Here is a 16,363-nt window from a genome sequence, read left to right as displayed (position 1 = left end):
TCCTTTTCTCTCATTCTGATTCTGGATGCACAGAACCTAGTAGAAAATTAGAGCGGGGAGAAAATCTCACTGGGGCTAGTAGATGGAGGGAAAAAGATGTGAGATTGGAGTGGGGGAGATCAAGAAATCTATTAATGAAAGGGGACAGGTGAAAGACTTAAGTTGTGTGAATTTGTTTTTAATTCCATCAAAATGTTAAGGGATTCCTGAGATTCTGTATCTTTCAATACAAGATGGGTGCTGACATCTTTATCTGTTTTGTTTTGTTTTTAATAGATCAATTGAGATTGACTGCTGGTTTGAATGGGTCCAGGCCCCTGTCAAAATGAACCTGAAAATGACTTTGACGTAGGAGATGATGTGATTTCCATCAGCCTGAAGGTGTCCAGTTGCTGGGGTGGAAGGAAAGACCTATCCAAATCCTTTTTCCTCGCTCTTGCTCTATGAATCGGTGCTTTGCTGGCTGAGAGCTACTGAAAGATCGTGTGAAGAATCTTCCATTTTACCTAGTGCTAACCATGGCAGCTCCAGTTCCTACTAAAGCTGCTTGGAAACTCCGTAGGTTTTAATGCTTTTTTTTTTGTCCTCTAAAGCTCAGGGTCATAAAAAGTCAATTCTGCTTTCTCTGTTCATTATAAGCTCTTTTTGAGCAGAGACCGTCTTTTGCATGTTTAATGTACAGCACTGCGTGCGTCTGGTAGCGCTATAGAAATAATTGTAGTAGTAGTTTCAAAGTCTTTCTGGGGAGACTCCTACAGTGCTTTTCTGTAAAATGTGACTTGGATGTTCTTGCTGTTTTATAATAGAGTAGCTGGTGAAAGGAAAAAAACCTGCTGGTCCATTTGCCTGTTTGCACCACTCTCCAAGGGTATACACCAGCTGTAAATGCTTGCCTGCTTGTAGAATATTGCTTCATATGCAAGTCAGGTTTTTATTCTTTGTTTTTATGTTTTAACATTTTTATTGATGATTCAATCAATTTTTATTGATGAAACAATAATGATAATACAATATATCAACTCTGGTCATCCAGTTTTCTTATTTGTAGTAAGCCCCCCCTTGTCCCTCCTTCACACTAAACTCAGTTTCATTGATGACTCAAGAACTCCATGGAACAATATAAACAATTGATAATGGTATATATAACATAATATTTCAACAGTGGCCCACTCCCTTCTCCCTCAGTATAAACCATGTTCAATATTAATGGCTATATAAAGCAGCACAACAATTAAATTACAAATATAAAAAGATTTGTCATCTTCAATTTCCAATATCCCTTCCTGCCTTCCCATCCCTATGCCATCCGCCATCCGCCTTATCTTCGGCCTGAAGAAATGGGAACACATATCCCCCTTCTACCACAAGTTGCACTGGCTGCCATTCGAATCCAGGGTCCTATTTAAGTTCTCTTGCATCTGCTACAAAACCGTATCGGGTATGTCACCTGATTATCTTTACCCCCACTTCAACCTGAACTATAATAATAAGAGCTCCCGCAGAATAACTATGTTCGCTTTCCCCTCACTGAAAGCATGCCATCTTAAAAGATTCCTTGAATGAACCTTCTCTTTTCAAGCGGCCAAACTAAACTCATGGTTCGCCCAAATTATACTTGACACCTCTTCATACCTCCACTTTAGAAAAAAGCTCAAAACTCTACTTTTCAATGGACCAAATCCTTAATGTTCCCCTCTTCTAACTCTTCCGCCCAATGTTCCCCCTCTCCACATTAGAAAACAGATCGAACACTCTTCCTTGCATCAGACCAAATCCTTAACTCTCCCCTCCCCCCTCAACACGGCCCACCTTTCTTTTTTTTTTCCCCCTTCTCCCCCCTCCCAAGATCCCTGCCCCCTCCCTCTCATACAATATGCTTCGTTTCCCCCTCTCATAAATTCAATTGTACTCTCTTACAGTACATACCGTATGTGCTCTGTATTAGCCCTTCCTTCACTTAAATTGTCAATGTAAATTAGTTTGACCCTTCGATTGACTTGTTATGTTCTTCTTTCTTCATCTGCACTGTATGTAACTCATCTATTTGTTGTGAACCGCCCAGAACTCCCTGGGTATGGCGGTATACAAAAATAAATTATTATTATTATTATTATGCCCTCCATTGAAAATGGGATCCATCAGTCTCTGTCAAACAAAATCAAAAGAAGACTAATGTAGCATTGACCAATAAATAAATACAAATCCAATAGGAAATATCTTCCCGGATTCATATAAGATCTTGCAGTACACGATGGTCAGCGATGGGGCTGAACTCTTATACCCCCTCAACTTATAAAAAAAACCCCAAAACTCTGAGAAGAGGAAAAAAAGGATTAAAATTGTCAAAGCAAGTTGAGCACTAAAAAGCGGTTTGTTGAAGACAAAGATCATATATATGTATGGTCCCCAAATTTTGAGAAAATGCTTCCGACGACAAGGTGAAGAGTGAGCACCAACTTTCCCCAGAAGCATTAGTGAGTATAAAGCATTGTGTCACTTCCAGAAGGGGGGGGGGCAGTACTTTTCCAAGCTTTCAAAATAACCTTCTTAGCCACCAAACCAGCTCTACATATAAAGAAATGTGTGCTCCCACCCTGAAGCACAAAGGACCCTGAAAATGCTAATAAAGCCCCATTGTTTGAGTGAGGTATTCTGATGGCAACACTCTAAGTAATAATGAAATTCCAATATGACCCCTCCCATATGAAATATTTGAGCTTGAGTGAGATAAGCCATCTGAAATTGGCATTCCCTCAGATCTGCCCCCTGCACCGATCCAGGAATTCCAGAATCAAAGCCAATAGACTATCAGATGTGACAAAAATGCAGCGAGACTTGGAAACTTGCAACAAGCACAATGCCAACTGCGGAAACCCTGAGAGAACATCTAGTCCAGCTCCAGGGGAGAACATCTTTAAACCTACCAGAGAATTTTCTATTCTATGGACTTTCACAACAAAACTCAAATTTCTGACCAACTGACTTCCCCCCCAAATTCAACTTGGCGGACTGTCCTGTTCCCAATTTGGTCAGTGAACCCAATATTTACAAAGTCACACTGCAGACTTCAGAGCATACCCTGAAAAAAGTCACAGCATATTGGCTGAAATGTCAGTTTCTACCTGCCAAAGATGCAGTGAGACCTGGAAACCTGCAACAAGGGTCTTCCCAAATCAGAAGTCTATCTTAATGCTAAATTCTCCAAATGTTTCTTGAGAATAATTAATACTAGGGCCTTACGTAACTCCAATACTGAAGGACTATCATTCTTTGGATTTATAAAAAGATTCTTCAGCAACATATTATGTCGTCTTTGCAACTGATCAGTAAGTAAAGTTGCAACATAATATTGTAATTGAACATAAGCAAACAGTGTTCTTAAAGTCTCCTCAGTTCTCAGATCATAAAGCCGTTTCGTAGTACATCAGGAATCAAAACTTGTTCCAGTCTGGTAAGTCCTTTGCCATCCCAGATTTTTAAAAATACTAATGTCTAAACCTGGTAGAAATTGGGAATTCCCAGAGATAGGTAATTGGAACAAACCAATGCCACCCCCCAACATTTAACAAGCTCTTTCCAAAGTACTCGTAAGGGTAACAGAAGAACACTGTCTGAGATGAATTGGCATCTGTTCTTTTGGGACTTATAAAAGAAACAATATATCCTAGGGAGCAAAATAGTCCTGTTCATTTATATGTGAAGGGCCTGATTCTGTATAGGACTTCGGTTTCTGCAGCCACCTAAGAAGTGGCCGAGAATCGCACATCGACGTCCTATACAGAAGTAGACCCTCCATGTACAAATGAACAGGACTATTTTGCTCCCTGGGAGAAATTTTTTCTGTTAAGAGACAAGACCAGCCCGATTCTTTAACTGTTGACCATGTCAGAGGCGCCAGTTAGAGAATCGCACCTGATCCCTTGTCATCAGCTGATCATGGCAGAGAACTCCCCCCCCCCCCTTCCCATGAAATAGGCTGGCAGAAGGGATGCTCACTCGCTCCTGCTGACACCCCTAGCTCTACTTCCAACCGCCCATACCTTTCATTTCGCAGGGGGGGGGATATTCTTGCAGCGGCTGCTCAGCTGATCGTGGAAGGGAGATTTTCTTGTCACGATCAGCTTAGTGGCCATGTCTATTTAAAATTTGTCATGGCTCTAGGGAGATCCCTTGGGTGAGCTTAGATGTCCCTACATGTCTCCTTAGACCCATGAATGCCGTATATACTCGAAAATAAACTGAGATTTTTGGGCCAAAATTGGCCCAAAAATGGGGGTCCCAGTTTATATTCGGGTCACCACCTCTACCCCCCTTCCACAATTATTGCATTCTGCCTCACGAGAATTTGCAGGAGCCATTACGGAAGCCGCTGAGCACTGAGCAGCAGCGCAAAATCGCACACCTGCTCGTGCTTCTCAGTGGCCGAAGACGCTCACAGGCATCCAGTTAACAGGGGGGCAGGAACTTGGAAAGTTTGTTCCTGCCCGCTGCACCTCCACCGACGATCACCAGTAGAGGTATGAGCCTGAGGCTAGGACAGGGAAGGCGGCAGGCTGCAGAGCTTGGAAGATAGGGAGGGTGCAGAGTCTGGTGGGGGAGGGAAGGGGGCTGGGTGCAATGTTGACAGGGGAGGGAAGGAAGGAAGGAGGCTGGGTGCAATGCCTGACAAGGGAGGGAGGGAAGAGTGCTAGATGCAGTGCCTGACAGAAAGGGAGCTGGGTGCAATGCCTGACAGGGGAAGGAGGGAAGAGTGCTAGGTGCAGTGCCTGGCAGAAAAGGAGCTGGGTGCAGATCCTGACAGTGCAATGCACTTGAATATTAAGCCACCCAACTTATATTCGAGTCAATCATTTTTTTTGGGGGGGAAAGGGGGTCTCGACTTATATTCGGATTGACTTATATTCGAGTATATATGATACCACTTACGGTGTAGACCACCTGCCTCATTTAGCTTTTTCTAAAAACGTGCATCTCGATTGGCTGGTTGGACAGTGGTAGGATACCTACTGCTGCCTAAAATCGGGACATGATTTATAGAATCTGCCCCGAAATGTAGTCCTGTCTCCCCAAAATCCAATTACCTAAATATCAAAAAAGGCAAGCCTGATTATGTCTTCTATTATGCCAGGACAAGCGGGAATCATATTCTTATGTGTGGGTGATGTCATTCACTGAGCCCAGTATGAACAGTTCACAAATGCAGTGTTACTTTAAAAACTCTTAAGACTGCCACACCGCGCATGTTCAATTGCCTTCTCGCCCTCCCCCCGAACTTGGGACCATCAGTTCTTAATTTTTTGCGGAGCTGAGAAACAGTTTTTCAGTTTCTCTGAGTGCATATTATATACATCTATTTTAGATGTCTCTTTATATTCTTTATTAGTACTTTAGCCCAGTTTCATCGATCTTCATTTTTTATTTGGTTTTTACTTTTGGCCTTTGAGCCCTGTTAAGCCTGTTTTCAGGCCGCGGTCATCGAGCTCTGTTTAGTTTACAATCTGCACAATCTCTCGGAATCATTCAGTTTGGCAGTTTTTTTTCTCTGATGTCCAAGGCTTTTAGTGGATTTAAACAGTGTTCTCTGTGTCACAGGGCTATTTCTAGTACTGATCCGCATAGTTGTTTCGTTAAGTGCCTAGGTCCCGATCACTGTGATTTTTCTTGCCTGCTCTGTTCAAAATGACAGAAAAGGTCACTAAAAGCCAGAAAGATGCAGTTTGTTAAACTTTTCAGAACGTCTGTTTCTACGTCAGAAATGGTGGGAGTCTCCAGTGCCGCTCCTCAGCATCAGATAACTCTGGTACTGATGGACTAAACATTGTCTATGTCATCGTGCTGCCTGTATAGGGGGAACCTCATAAAAAGGCTAAGAAGCATAAACACACTTCCCCCTCCAGGAATGCCTTGGCATCTTCACATCAACACGATATAAGTGCTGATGCACTGATGACAGATCATCATCTGTACAGTTGGCATCACTTTTGAAGCACACCTTGATCCCGGGGTCACTAGTGCTTCGACGCTCAACTAATGTGCCTATAATACCGGTGCATGTACCTGTTATGGCATCATCTCTGCAGGAACTGCTTTCCATGCTGTTGTAGAAAGAGCTAGCTGTTCTGCTACATTTGCAAGCACTGCAAAATCCTGCTCAAACAACGCCAGCTTTAGCTCAGTCTGAACATTGCCTGGATACTCAATTAAGGCATCAATCTCAGAGCATGAGTCTCAAGCATTAGCGTCTGTAGTCGACTACATGACCGATGCGCATCATTGGCATCTGTCATAGATGTACATCAATGCCCATACATCGAGCACCTACACTGAGGCATGAGTCTTCATCGAGAGAGTGCAGTTCATTTCATTCTCAGTGCTTCTATCAATGTTCATCAAGGCACTCTAGTCAACATTTACCTCAGCGCCACCCTCTATCTCCTCAATACTCTTCTCCATGGTCTCCTCAACATTGTTCTCAATTAACAGAACCCAGCACTGTATCAGTCTAAGTTGACGCTCCTCTAGTGATTGTCCAGAGTTATCGGTGGATGGATCTTATGCTTTTTTGGTTTCATCTCCTTTCCTTTCTTGTAGTAAGTTGCCCCCAGAAGGTCTATCTTTCATTAAATTCATTAGATAGATTGGGCAGGATCTCCTAATAAAGATTCAGCATCTCAGGCAGAGCTTAGCGAAGTACTAGACTATAAAACAATTACCTCCAGACTTCATAAAGGTTCCTCAACCTCATGAAGAAGGCACTACTGGGCTCACTTTACCGCATACAGCCTTGTTCTGGATTTAACAAGCCACAGTTGCAGCATCAGTCTAATTGTGGAGTCTGTTCTCAAAAAAGCTCAAAGTTCCAGACCTTATCCCAATACTTCCATGGAGAGAAGGCAGGGTGCTAGATAGGTTTGAATGCATAATATTTCAAGCTTCTATGCTGGCATATAGAATCTTAAACTACAATTTCTACAGTAGATGACTTTTTTTTTTTTTTTTAATGAAATCACTTTATACAAAAGATGTGTCATTATGATCAGTATATTCAATCTAAACATTTGTTCTCTTACCAGCATCTGACAAATGATCTCCTGGAAACCAGACTTGACTTCTTGTACCTCTGCAGTCTCAATAGTTATGCACACAAGACTTGCTGAGAATCTCTGACCTAGATGCCAACATCCAGGAACATCTTTCTCTAATATACCCTGTATACGGGATGATTTATTTGGAGACGAGCTAGAGGAAGCATCATAAAAAATAAACTGCATGTCTACTTTATCCTCCAAATCTCGCCAATCTTGACCATCACCAATCTTGACCATCTCCAATCTTGAAGGTCCACATACCATTCAGTGACTCAATGGCAAACTAGGCAGCGGAGACAGCAGGAGACTCTAGTGTCAACTCAACCCAAAAAGCAGAAACTCGACACTCAGATTCAACTTTGTCAGAAAATCTCCTCGCTACATTTCAGCACATCAAATGCTCTGAATATTTGGGCACATGACATCTACAGTACATCATTCCCTTTGCCCATCTTCATCTCAGAGATTTTCAATGGGCTGTTTCCACCCAGTGGTCTCAAGTCATGGGCCTTCTTTCCTAGCAGATCAGTAACATCACAACTTCAAAAATCACTTCAGTGGTGGCTAAGACCTACCAACCTTTCCAAGGGATTTTTGTTCCAAGTGCCACCGCATAAAAAGATTCTAAGAAACAGTGCTTTCATGATCGGATGGGGAGCCCACCTCGATGATCTTCATACCCAGAGAACCTGGAATCCTCAGGGGACAACTCTTCACATCAATCTGCTTGAACTCTGAGTGATCCGCAATGCTTTGTTCACATTCCAGGATTGTCTTCTTAATCAAGTAGTACTGTTCGCATGGACAACAAAGTAGCCATGTACTATGTGAACAAGCCAAGATGAACAGGATCTCGCTGCCTCTGCCAGAAAGCGATACAAATCTGGTCTTGGGTGATCCCTCGCAACATTTTCCTGCAAGCAGTTTACCTGACAGGAAAATAAAATGTATTGGCAGACAAATTGAGCACAATCCTTCAACCTCACAAGTGGGCATTCAACTCCAAAGTTCTTCATCAGATCTTTGTAGTTTGGGGGACTATTTTCTTATGTTGGACACTAGCTTTGCTATATATTTATCTGCACCTTCCAGAGTGTCTACACTTAGATTTTTATATAATCCACATACTTTTTCCAAAAGCCTTTCCATCATGAATCTGTTAAGAAAACTTTAAAAAGAACTGGACAGAACCAGTCCCCACAGCTTCTGTCCTTGGAGTGAACTGTTAACAGCTAATATTTGTCACCCTCCACTCTACCAGTTTCCTAACCCACTGGCATCTCTCCTCCTCTCCCTGCACCTCTCCTCTGTCAGTGACCCCTATCAGCGTAGAAATAGGCTCAGGGCAACAGCTGAAGGGCCTCTATGCATGTGCAGATGTTGACGTGATGACATTACACATATGCGTGATGTCATGTCGACATCTGCGCACTTCCGGATGCCCTCCAGCCACGGCACCGAGTTTAATGTGCTACGGCATCAAAATGTTTGCGGGACACTTATAGATATGCAATGCTGTACATCAAAATATAGAAGAAACAGTCCTTGCTCAAAAGAGCTTACAATCTAGTCAAGACAGACTAATTGGACAAGAAGGTGTATCAATATACATTGCTCAGGCTGAAGAATTACAGAGGGAATGATAAGACAGATATTGGTGCTTAGCAGATCTCTGTTTCTCTAGTAATAGCTTCCAAAGAGGAAAAAAGACTTCTTAATCTTCTGTCATCTTATATAAACAACTTGAATTTTAGTGATTTGAGTTTGAGTAAATTCCACAGAGGCTTGTTGACCATTACCTCTTATTTATCTCCCACCCACCTCACATATATCTGTCTAGTTTTGAGTGACACTGTAGAACCATTTCTAGTCATGGGATGGAGGGAGAAGAAATACCTTGTATCCATTTGCCTTCTGTACTCCCTCATTCCAGTCTTCCTTCTCTCTCTCTCTCTGTTCTGCCTGTTTCTCATTCTGTTTTGTTTTCTCTCCTTTTTTTCTTCCTAGCCTAATGCTTCTGCAGGTCCTATTTCCTCAATCCTCCCTTATGTTTGTTCCCCTCCTTGTTCCTGCCTCCTTTCTCCTCTTCTAGTTCCCTTCACCTCTCCACCTCTGATGTTTACCTAGTTCCTCTTTTTCATTTTTTACTTCTGTCTTAACACTTCCCTTTCTTCTTTACCCCTTCCCCAGCCTGATATTTACAGGGACAACAAATAGTACTGAGATGATTAATATTTTTTTGTCTTGTGTTGCTTCCTTTTTCCACTTCCAATCACAGAAGAGATTGTGGCTCATTCCAGCAGTGTGTCAGCTGTTGTATTAGGGAAGAATTCAGGAAGACTGTTGGCTACAGGAGGGGATGACTGCCGTGTCAACCTGTGGTCTGTGAATAAGCCAAATTGTGTTATGGTAAGAGAGAACCTTGTTTCTTATCTCTCAGGCACTAAAAGGGTATAGGATTGAGCACTGAAGGGTCTGTGACATGAGTGGATTTTTATTATAGGGTTTTATATAAAAATTGTCCAGAATGTGACTTTGCCTTTGCCTTTATATTAAAAAAAAAAAATATATATATATATATATATACTAGTCTTATAGCCCGTTACATTAACGGGTGCTAGAATATATGTGTGTGTGTGTGTCTGTCTTTATTTCTTTTTCTCTCTCCTTAGCCGCTTTCTGTGTTTTTTGTTTTTTTTTTCCTTGGCTGTCCACAACCACCCCTTGCCTGCTCCCCGTCCATTATCCCTTCCTTTTACCTCCCCTGTGTCCTCCACCACTCCATCACTGCTCACCGTATCCTGCAGCAGCCCCTTTGTTTTACCTCCCCTCCTGTCCATCATCACCTTCTTCCTGCTCCCCCTGCATGGTCTAGTCACTGGCCTCATTAACAATTTAAAGCAGCTGTAAAATAACCCTTAGCATATCCTCATAAGCAAAATACAAAATATCAAACCATAACCAACCTACCGCATCACTGCTTATCCTCTCCTGTATTGCATCGCAAATGGCAACGTGCCTGGTGACCCCTTTCAGCCTCGGCTACATTGGGAATGCTCCAGACTGTGTTATAACTCTTCCTTTCCCATCTCACCTCCTGAGAGTGAAAAGGAGAGTGTTTGGACTTTTAAAAAGACCCCGGGGGAAGTTCTGAAGTGGAATTTTTGTTGTTAGTATGTGCAGAGAGGGAAGGTATAGTCTACGACACCAGGATGTTAACTTTGTAGTTGCGGCCATTTTGAAGATCGTTCTGCCCTGCTCCTTGCCTTAGTATATTTTTAAGTTGAAAGACGCGGCGGCTCCTCTCAAGATCCCCGTCTGCATCGGACTTCCGATGCAGGTGGGGATCCTGAGAGGAGCCGCTGCCTCGTCTTTCAACGTAAAAATATGGTAAGGCAAGGAGCAGGGCAGACTGAAGAACAGCACAGCTGACAGCCGCTGCGTCCAACATCCGCCTTGGGGGAGACAGCCGCCTCGGGGAAGGAGAGAGGACTTCAGGCAAGGAGCAGGGAAGACCAAAAAACAGCACGGGCCGACAGCCGCCGTGTCCGACATCCGCCTTGGGGGAAGAGAGAGAGTGTTTCGCGCGCATGCGCACTCCTACCTGAGGTGCCCTACATCTCACGGAAAACGGACGCACGCGATGGGAGTGCGCATGCGCGGCCTAGCGTTTTATTATATTAGATATACACACACTGTATAGGCATTTTTATGTGCTTCTATGACATAGGTTCCCAGAACTAGCCCCAGTAGTTCACTAATGCTCTTGCACTGATGGAGGGATGCAAGACCTTATGCAAACTCATTGTAGGGCTTGATTTGTATAAATAAGTAGGGGATTAAAAACAGGGCAGAAAGTGGGACCATGTGTGAAAACATAATTATTTGGTGCAAGACTAGGGCTAATCCTATACTAATCTATACTTGTTCTGAGACTAGTGCAAATAAGCATTCATTCTGTGTGTGCACATAATGTTTTATAAAGTACTTGTATACAACACAGTGCTGCTCCTGAGAATGCTTACATGAAGATGTGTAAAAATACAAGAAACTGTTGGCATGTATATTAATTCAGTTTTGGGTAAATAGAAAATGGATTATACAATTATCTCCTAATGTTTTATAGTAACTTGAAAATGATGCAGGGAAAAGATTTGTCTTTATCCCCATGAGCTCCATCCCCAGCATCCACAGAAGCTCTACACTGGTTTAAAAAAAAAAAAAGGTTTCCTTTAAACAAAATACAAAACTAGGGCCCACTTTCTCTCCTACTTCTGCTTGCCTGTTTTTCCCCTCCTCCCAACTCAACGTGAGTGCTCTTCTTCATCAGTAACCAGCTGGCGTCAAATCTTTGGGGATGGAAGGGGAGGAATAGAAGCCATGTTGGGTTGGGGGAGAAGTGGGCAAAACGGAACAGAAAAAAGCAGAAAGGCCCTAGGTTGTTTTTTTTTTCGTTTGTTTGTGTGTTTGTTTGTTTTTTAGATGAGATTTTTTAAAGAAAAAAGAAGCTTCACTGGTAAAGGCCTCCTTTAAAAAAACTAGGGCCCACTCTGTCCTCCTTCAGCTTGCCTGCCTTTCCCCCTCCTCCCAACCCAAAGTGGCTGCTCTTCTTCACTGGCAGCCCAGCTCTTCCCCCTCCTGTCAATGTAGCTGCAATAAAACCTTCCTCTTCTCTGCCTGCGATGAGCTGAGTAGGCAAGAGAGATGAGAAGAGCTGCAATTAGCTATGTCAGATGATCGTGGCTCTGTGCTGGCTCAACTGATCGCTCTCTCAACAAGGGCTGCACTCTTCTGTTTATGCACTCCATCTCTGGCTGCTCAGCTCACTTCACCTCTGGATCTGGCCCACTCAGCAAACCTCCAGATCCGTCTTTGCTCATTCCTAATTGCCACCATATCCAAACCCACAAAATGGTGCTTGTTGCCAGGGTTTTTCATGTGTGTGGCAGCGGCAACTGGGCCCTCTTTTTCAATGTTTGCACTTTGGCCTTATTCTCCCTCCACCTCCGCCCTCCTAGTGCAGCATCAGAAGAAGAGGGCTGCCCGATTGGCCTTGTCCTCTCCACTTCCTCCTCCTATCAAGCAGCCCTCTTCTTCTGATGCTGCACTAGGAGGGCAGAGGAGGAGGGGAGCACAAGGCCCAGTGGAAATAGGAGAACTCGTTTGGGACGTGGAGTTGTGGTAAATGTTTTTTAAAAAAATTTTCACCACAGGAAAAAAGCTTTTTACTGTTCCCGTGGGTGGTAAAAAGTTTTGTCACATCATCCACAGTGATATGGCTTCTGCTTTTCTTGTCACTGTGGATTCATCGTGGCAACCGGTCTCCATGTCATTCTCTAATGTTAACCTGTAGTGTAAGTAACACCTTCAAAATGTTATCCAACAGTTAGCCTGAAAATTAAAAAAAAATCCAAAAATAGTGCATTTAATCTGAACAGCTTTTTTTTTTTTTTTCTCCAACTCTACTCTCTAGCACATAGCCTGAAAGTAGCTCCCCAAGTCCTGCTTGGTAAAAGGAGGACTGGAAGAAAAGTATACTATATTTTGGCTTTCAGATTCTATCTCAATCTTTTAGCTGTCTTCACCTCTTTTCATATTCTGTTTTCTTGTGCATGGCTCAGTCTGATTAACATGGCTTTTGTATAACTTCTGGGGGTTTTCAGCCTCTTGTCCAGATTGCCTACTTGATGCTTCTTTGCAGAGTTTAACAGGTCACACAACACCAATAGAGTCGGTCCGATTTAATGCCTCTGAAGACCTCATCGTGGCAGGGTCCCAGTCTGGTTCTCTGCGAGTATGGGACATGGAAGCTGCCAAAAGTAGGTGCCTTTTTTCTTTTCAGGAATAATGGGCAGAGAATGCAGAAAATTGCACACAAACTTTCCTTTTTCATATATAGCAGGGACTAGTATGTATGTTTGTTTGCTATGCCACTTTCCATAGCTTCTGGCTTTTAAACTACAGTAGATATAGAACTGGTGTTTTCTTCTTTTATACCATCTATGGAAGATTAGTTGTGGTATAGTTCTTTTTTATTTTTGATGATTGGCTGTTTAAATTTGTCATTTCACTTATTTTGAGGTTATTTCCCAACATGGCTGCGAGCCATCTGCAGAAGGAATCCACTCTGGATTTTTTCTGTGTCCCTCATACTTTACTGTGAGCTCCACTGCCATCTGCATTGTTTCCCTTGTGCAAGCGAGCTGGAAGGAATGTTTCTGTTCTGCTTTCTCCCTTGGTGTTTCTGACCTTTATTAGGTGTTTTCGGTTCTCAGAACTTTCACCTTAGTTACAGCTCTTCCTGCGCAGAGAAGAAGCAGACTCTGGTCTGCAGCTGACAGGCCAATCCCTTGTGGTACCTGCACAAGTATTTTTGGATCTCGGAGCCGTCCTCATTTTTTTTGCTCAGCAGTGTTTCACAGGATGTCCAGCTACATTTTTTGCCTTTCCCCATTCTATAAGTGTGTCCATTGACCTTGGGGATGGGGTTATGGACAGGCTCTGTGTCTGACTAGCAGCTCGAAGATCAGGTTGAAGAAGCATTCCCAGCTTGAGGCAGTGATTCTTCTCCTTTCTAGCTAGTGTAAAGGGCTGAGGCAGGCTTCAGCACATGTTCATCACTGCACAGTGAGTAAGGCTGTTTCAGCCTGTGAGGTGAATTGGGGGAGGTCTGAATTTGGGGTTTTGGGTCGATTCTATATGTTTCCCCACCTGAAAAATCCTTATTTCGCTGTTTTTACACTTTAGGGAAGTGTTTTATTAGCATTTTTTGGCACAAATTTCTTAGCAGCAACCATTTTGGATTTTTAGCATCTTTTTTTTTTTTTATCAGAAGTTTTCTGCATTTCCAAACTTGCAATTTTTGCCTCAAAACTGGTTGGAATGGAATCCTTGGGCTCTTACCCAAATTTCTTGCAAATTTGTCTCCTCAGGAGTGTCCTTGTGCTATGTGGCACGGTCTGGAGAGGCGGGAACGGCATCTTTAACCTCTCCTTTGTTTAAGCAGGTGACTAAAAGTCCACTGGGGCGGCCTTTTCTATTTTTGGGGCTTGGAAATCCAGACTGTTTCGCTCATTAGGACGTGGACGCCCTTCAGCCCAAGAAGCGCAAGTTAGTTATCAGAGAGTGTTGCCAGGCTTCAGAGGACTACTTGGATTTTATGAAGTTTTTGTGGAATGCCATGAGAGTTGTACTTCTCCTGTGCAGTGTCCCTGTGCTTCTGCCTTATCGCCTTGCGGCATTGCCTCTCAGGGCACTTCTTCATCCTCACTTTGACCTTATGGCAACAGCAAAGAACAAGAAGGCAGATCACCTCGTTAGTTGAAGAGTCAAGCCCAGAAGCAACAGGAGAGATCCGGATCACTTTGCTCTAAGTCATGGCTATTGAATGCAAAGCATTGGAGTGTAAAGGTTATTCAGATATGGTCACTGCCACCCTTCTCATGTCTAAGAAGTCGACTACTGTTTCTGCATACGCTAAGGCATGGAAAACTTTCCAATGTTGGTGCATCCAAAAATGGGTGGAGCCCTTCTCGGCTATGGTCTTAGTGGTGCTGGCTTTTCTCCAAGCAGACATTGATAAGGGCCTCACCATGGCTCCCCTTCAGTTCCAGGTTGCTAGGCTTTTGTTTCAGGGCTCAGGACCGTGGTTCTACGCTGGCATCTCATCTGGATGTTTCTAAATTTCTGAAGGGTGCTCCGTTTAAGCCACCGTTCCCTTTGTTATAAATTTCTCTGAGATGGGTCTTATCGAATACCTTTCTTTGAAAGCTGTAGGACCTGCTTTTCTTGTTATGTAGTTTTTATGATATGTTAATTTTATGTGCGGTGTTTTTTTTTGGGGGGGGTGGGGGGTCTTCTCTTTTTCTGGCTTTTACCAGAGAGGTTCTGTTTGGTGATGGTTTGTTAATTTATGTTTTGTATTTTGGTAGATGTATATTACTTTGGAACCCGCTTAGCATTGTTGGATTTGCTAGATATAAATATTTTAAATAAATAAACGCGGTTCTCAAAGGTCTCATTAAGATTCTGTTTGGGCCTTTGGAAGCTGCATCCCTAATGGACTTGATGCTTAAGGTGGTTTTACTCATCGCAGTGACTTCGGCGCAGTGTGTTTCAGAGCTCCAGGCGCTCTCTTGTTGAGAGCCTTTCTCAGAATTTGAGTCTGGAGTTTTCCTTGCTGAAGGTGATTTTGGCAATTCATGTGAATCAGAAGGTCAGTTTGCCTGTATTTCAGGCAACAGGTTCTAAGAAGCAGGACTGCATTATGATGAAGTTAGATATGAGATGAGTTCTTCTTTGCTATCTCAAGATCACTAATGAGTTTAGGCTCTAAAACCTAGAGAATGACATGGTGACTGTTTTCCGGTAACTGCAGGAACGAGAAAAAAGTGCCATGGGTGTGCGGACAAGGCTTTTCATCACTCCATAGAGTGGTGAATGGCCTTGTCCCAGTAGTAAAGGATGTGCCATGAGTGCCTCCCCACCCCTCCCAGTCAGCAGTCCCCCTTGCAATCATGGGTGCAACAGCAGCCCCCCCTAGCGAGTCCAGCAGATCCCCTCCCTCCCTATTGTGGCCCAAACATCCCCCTCCCTCGCACCATCCCTCCCCTGCTTCTGATCACAGCTATTGGCAAATATTCCCCCTCCTCCCCAAACAAACAAACCTGAGACTCCCCCGTTGGCCCCTTTGCGCTTCCCTGGGCGGGCCTCCCAGCCTCTTAAAAGCGTTTGTAGGACAAAGAAGCAACATTGCACGGAGGACTGCTTCAGATCATTCTTCTTGCCGAGTCCCTCTTTACGATATAACTTTTGGAACTGGAAGGAAGGAAGAAGGAAAGAGAAGAGAGAGGAAGGAAGAGAGAAGAAAGAGAGAAGGAAAGAGGAAAGCTGAACCAAGGGGATGAAGGAAGAGTGAATGAAATATTGAACATAGCTGAGGGAGGGAGGAAAGAGAGAGAGTGCAAGACATACATTGATGTAAGGGAGTAAGAGGGGAGAAGCTGGACACAGGGAGATTTTCAAAAAGAGTGGAGATGGTGGGCATGGATAAGAGCATAAGAAACAGGGACAAAAAAGGGGAATGCTGCATTTGCATGGGGGTGGTATAAGGACACAGAGGGGTAATACTAGACATGGGGAGAGTATATGGAAATAGAGAAGATGGCTAGACATGGGGGAGAATAAGAACGCAGAAAGAAGATGCTGGATGGGAGGGAGCATAGGGATATAGAGGAGTGATACTGTGCACAGGGGGAAGGGATCATAGAATGATG

At 43.5% G+C, this 16,363-nt stretch overlaps 1 protein-coding gene across 15 annotated transcripts in view; it reads left to right on the top strand.

Annotated features, from left to right (window-relative positions):
• Positions 1-16,363, top strand: part of KATNB1 (katanin regulatory subunit B1) — a 301,411-nt gene that overhangs the window by 39,262 nt on the left and 245,786 nt on the right. For 14 of the 15 annotated variants that reach the window (XM_033941729.1, XM_033941728.1, XM_033941724.1 and 11 more), the window contains 3 exons: positions 277-558; positions 9,367-9,497; positions 12,790-12,907. In XM_033941729.1, coding sequence (XP_033797620.1) covers positions 519-558; positions 9,367-9,497; positions 12,790-12,907 — 289 coding nt within the window. In that variant the 5' untranslated portion in view covers positions 277-518. Of the gene's footprint in view, positions 1-276; positions 559-9,366; positions 9,498-12,789; positions 12,908-16,363 lie in introns of those variants that run through there. The other variant, XM_033941731.1, reaches the window with a different exon arrangement.

This window comes from Geotrypetes seraphini, chromosome 4 (genome assembly GCF_902459505.1).
Source record: "Geotrypetes seraphini chromosome 4, aGeoSer1.1, whole genome shotgun sequence".
NCBI classification, from domain to species: Eukaryota; Metazoa; Chordata; class Amphibia; order Gymnophiona; family Dermophiidae; genus Geotrypetes; species Geotrypetes seraphini.
Note: the sequence above shows the minus strand (reverse complement) of the source record. Positions and strands in the feature narration are given on the sequence as shown.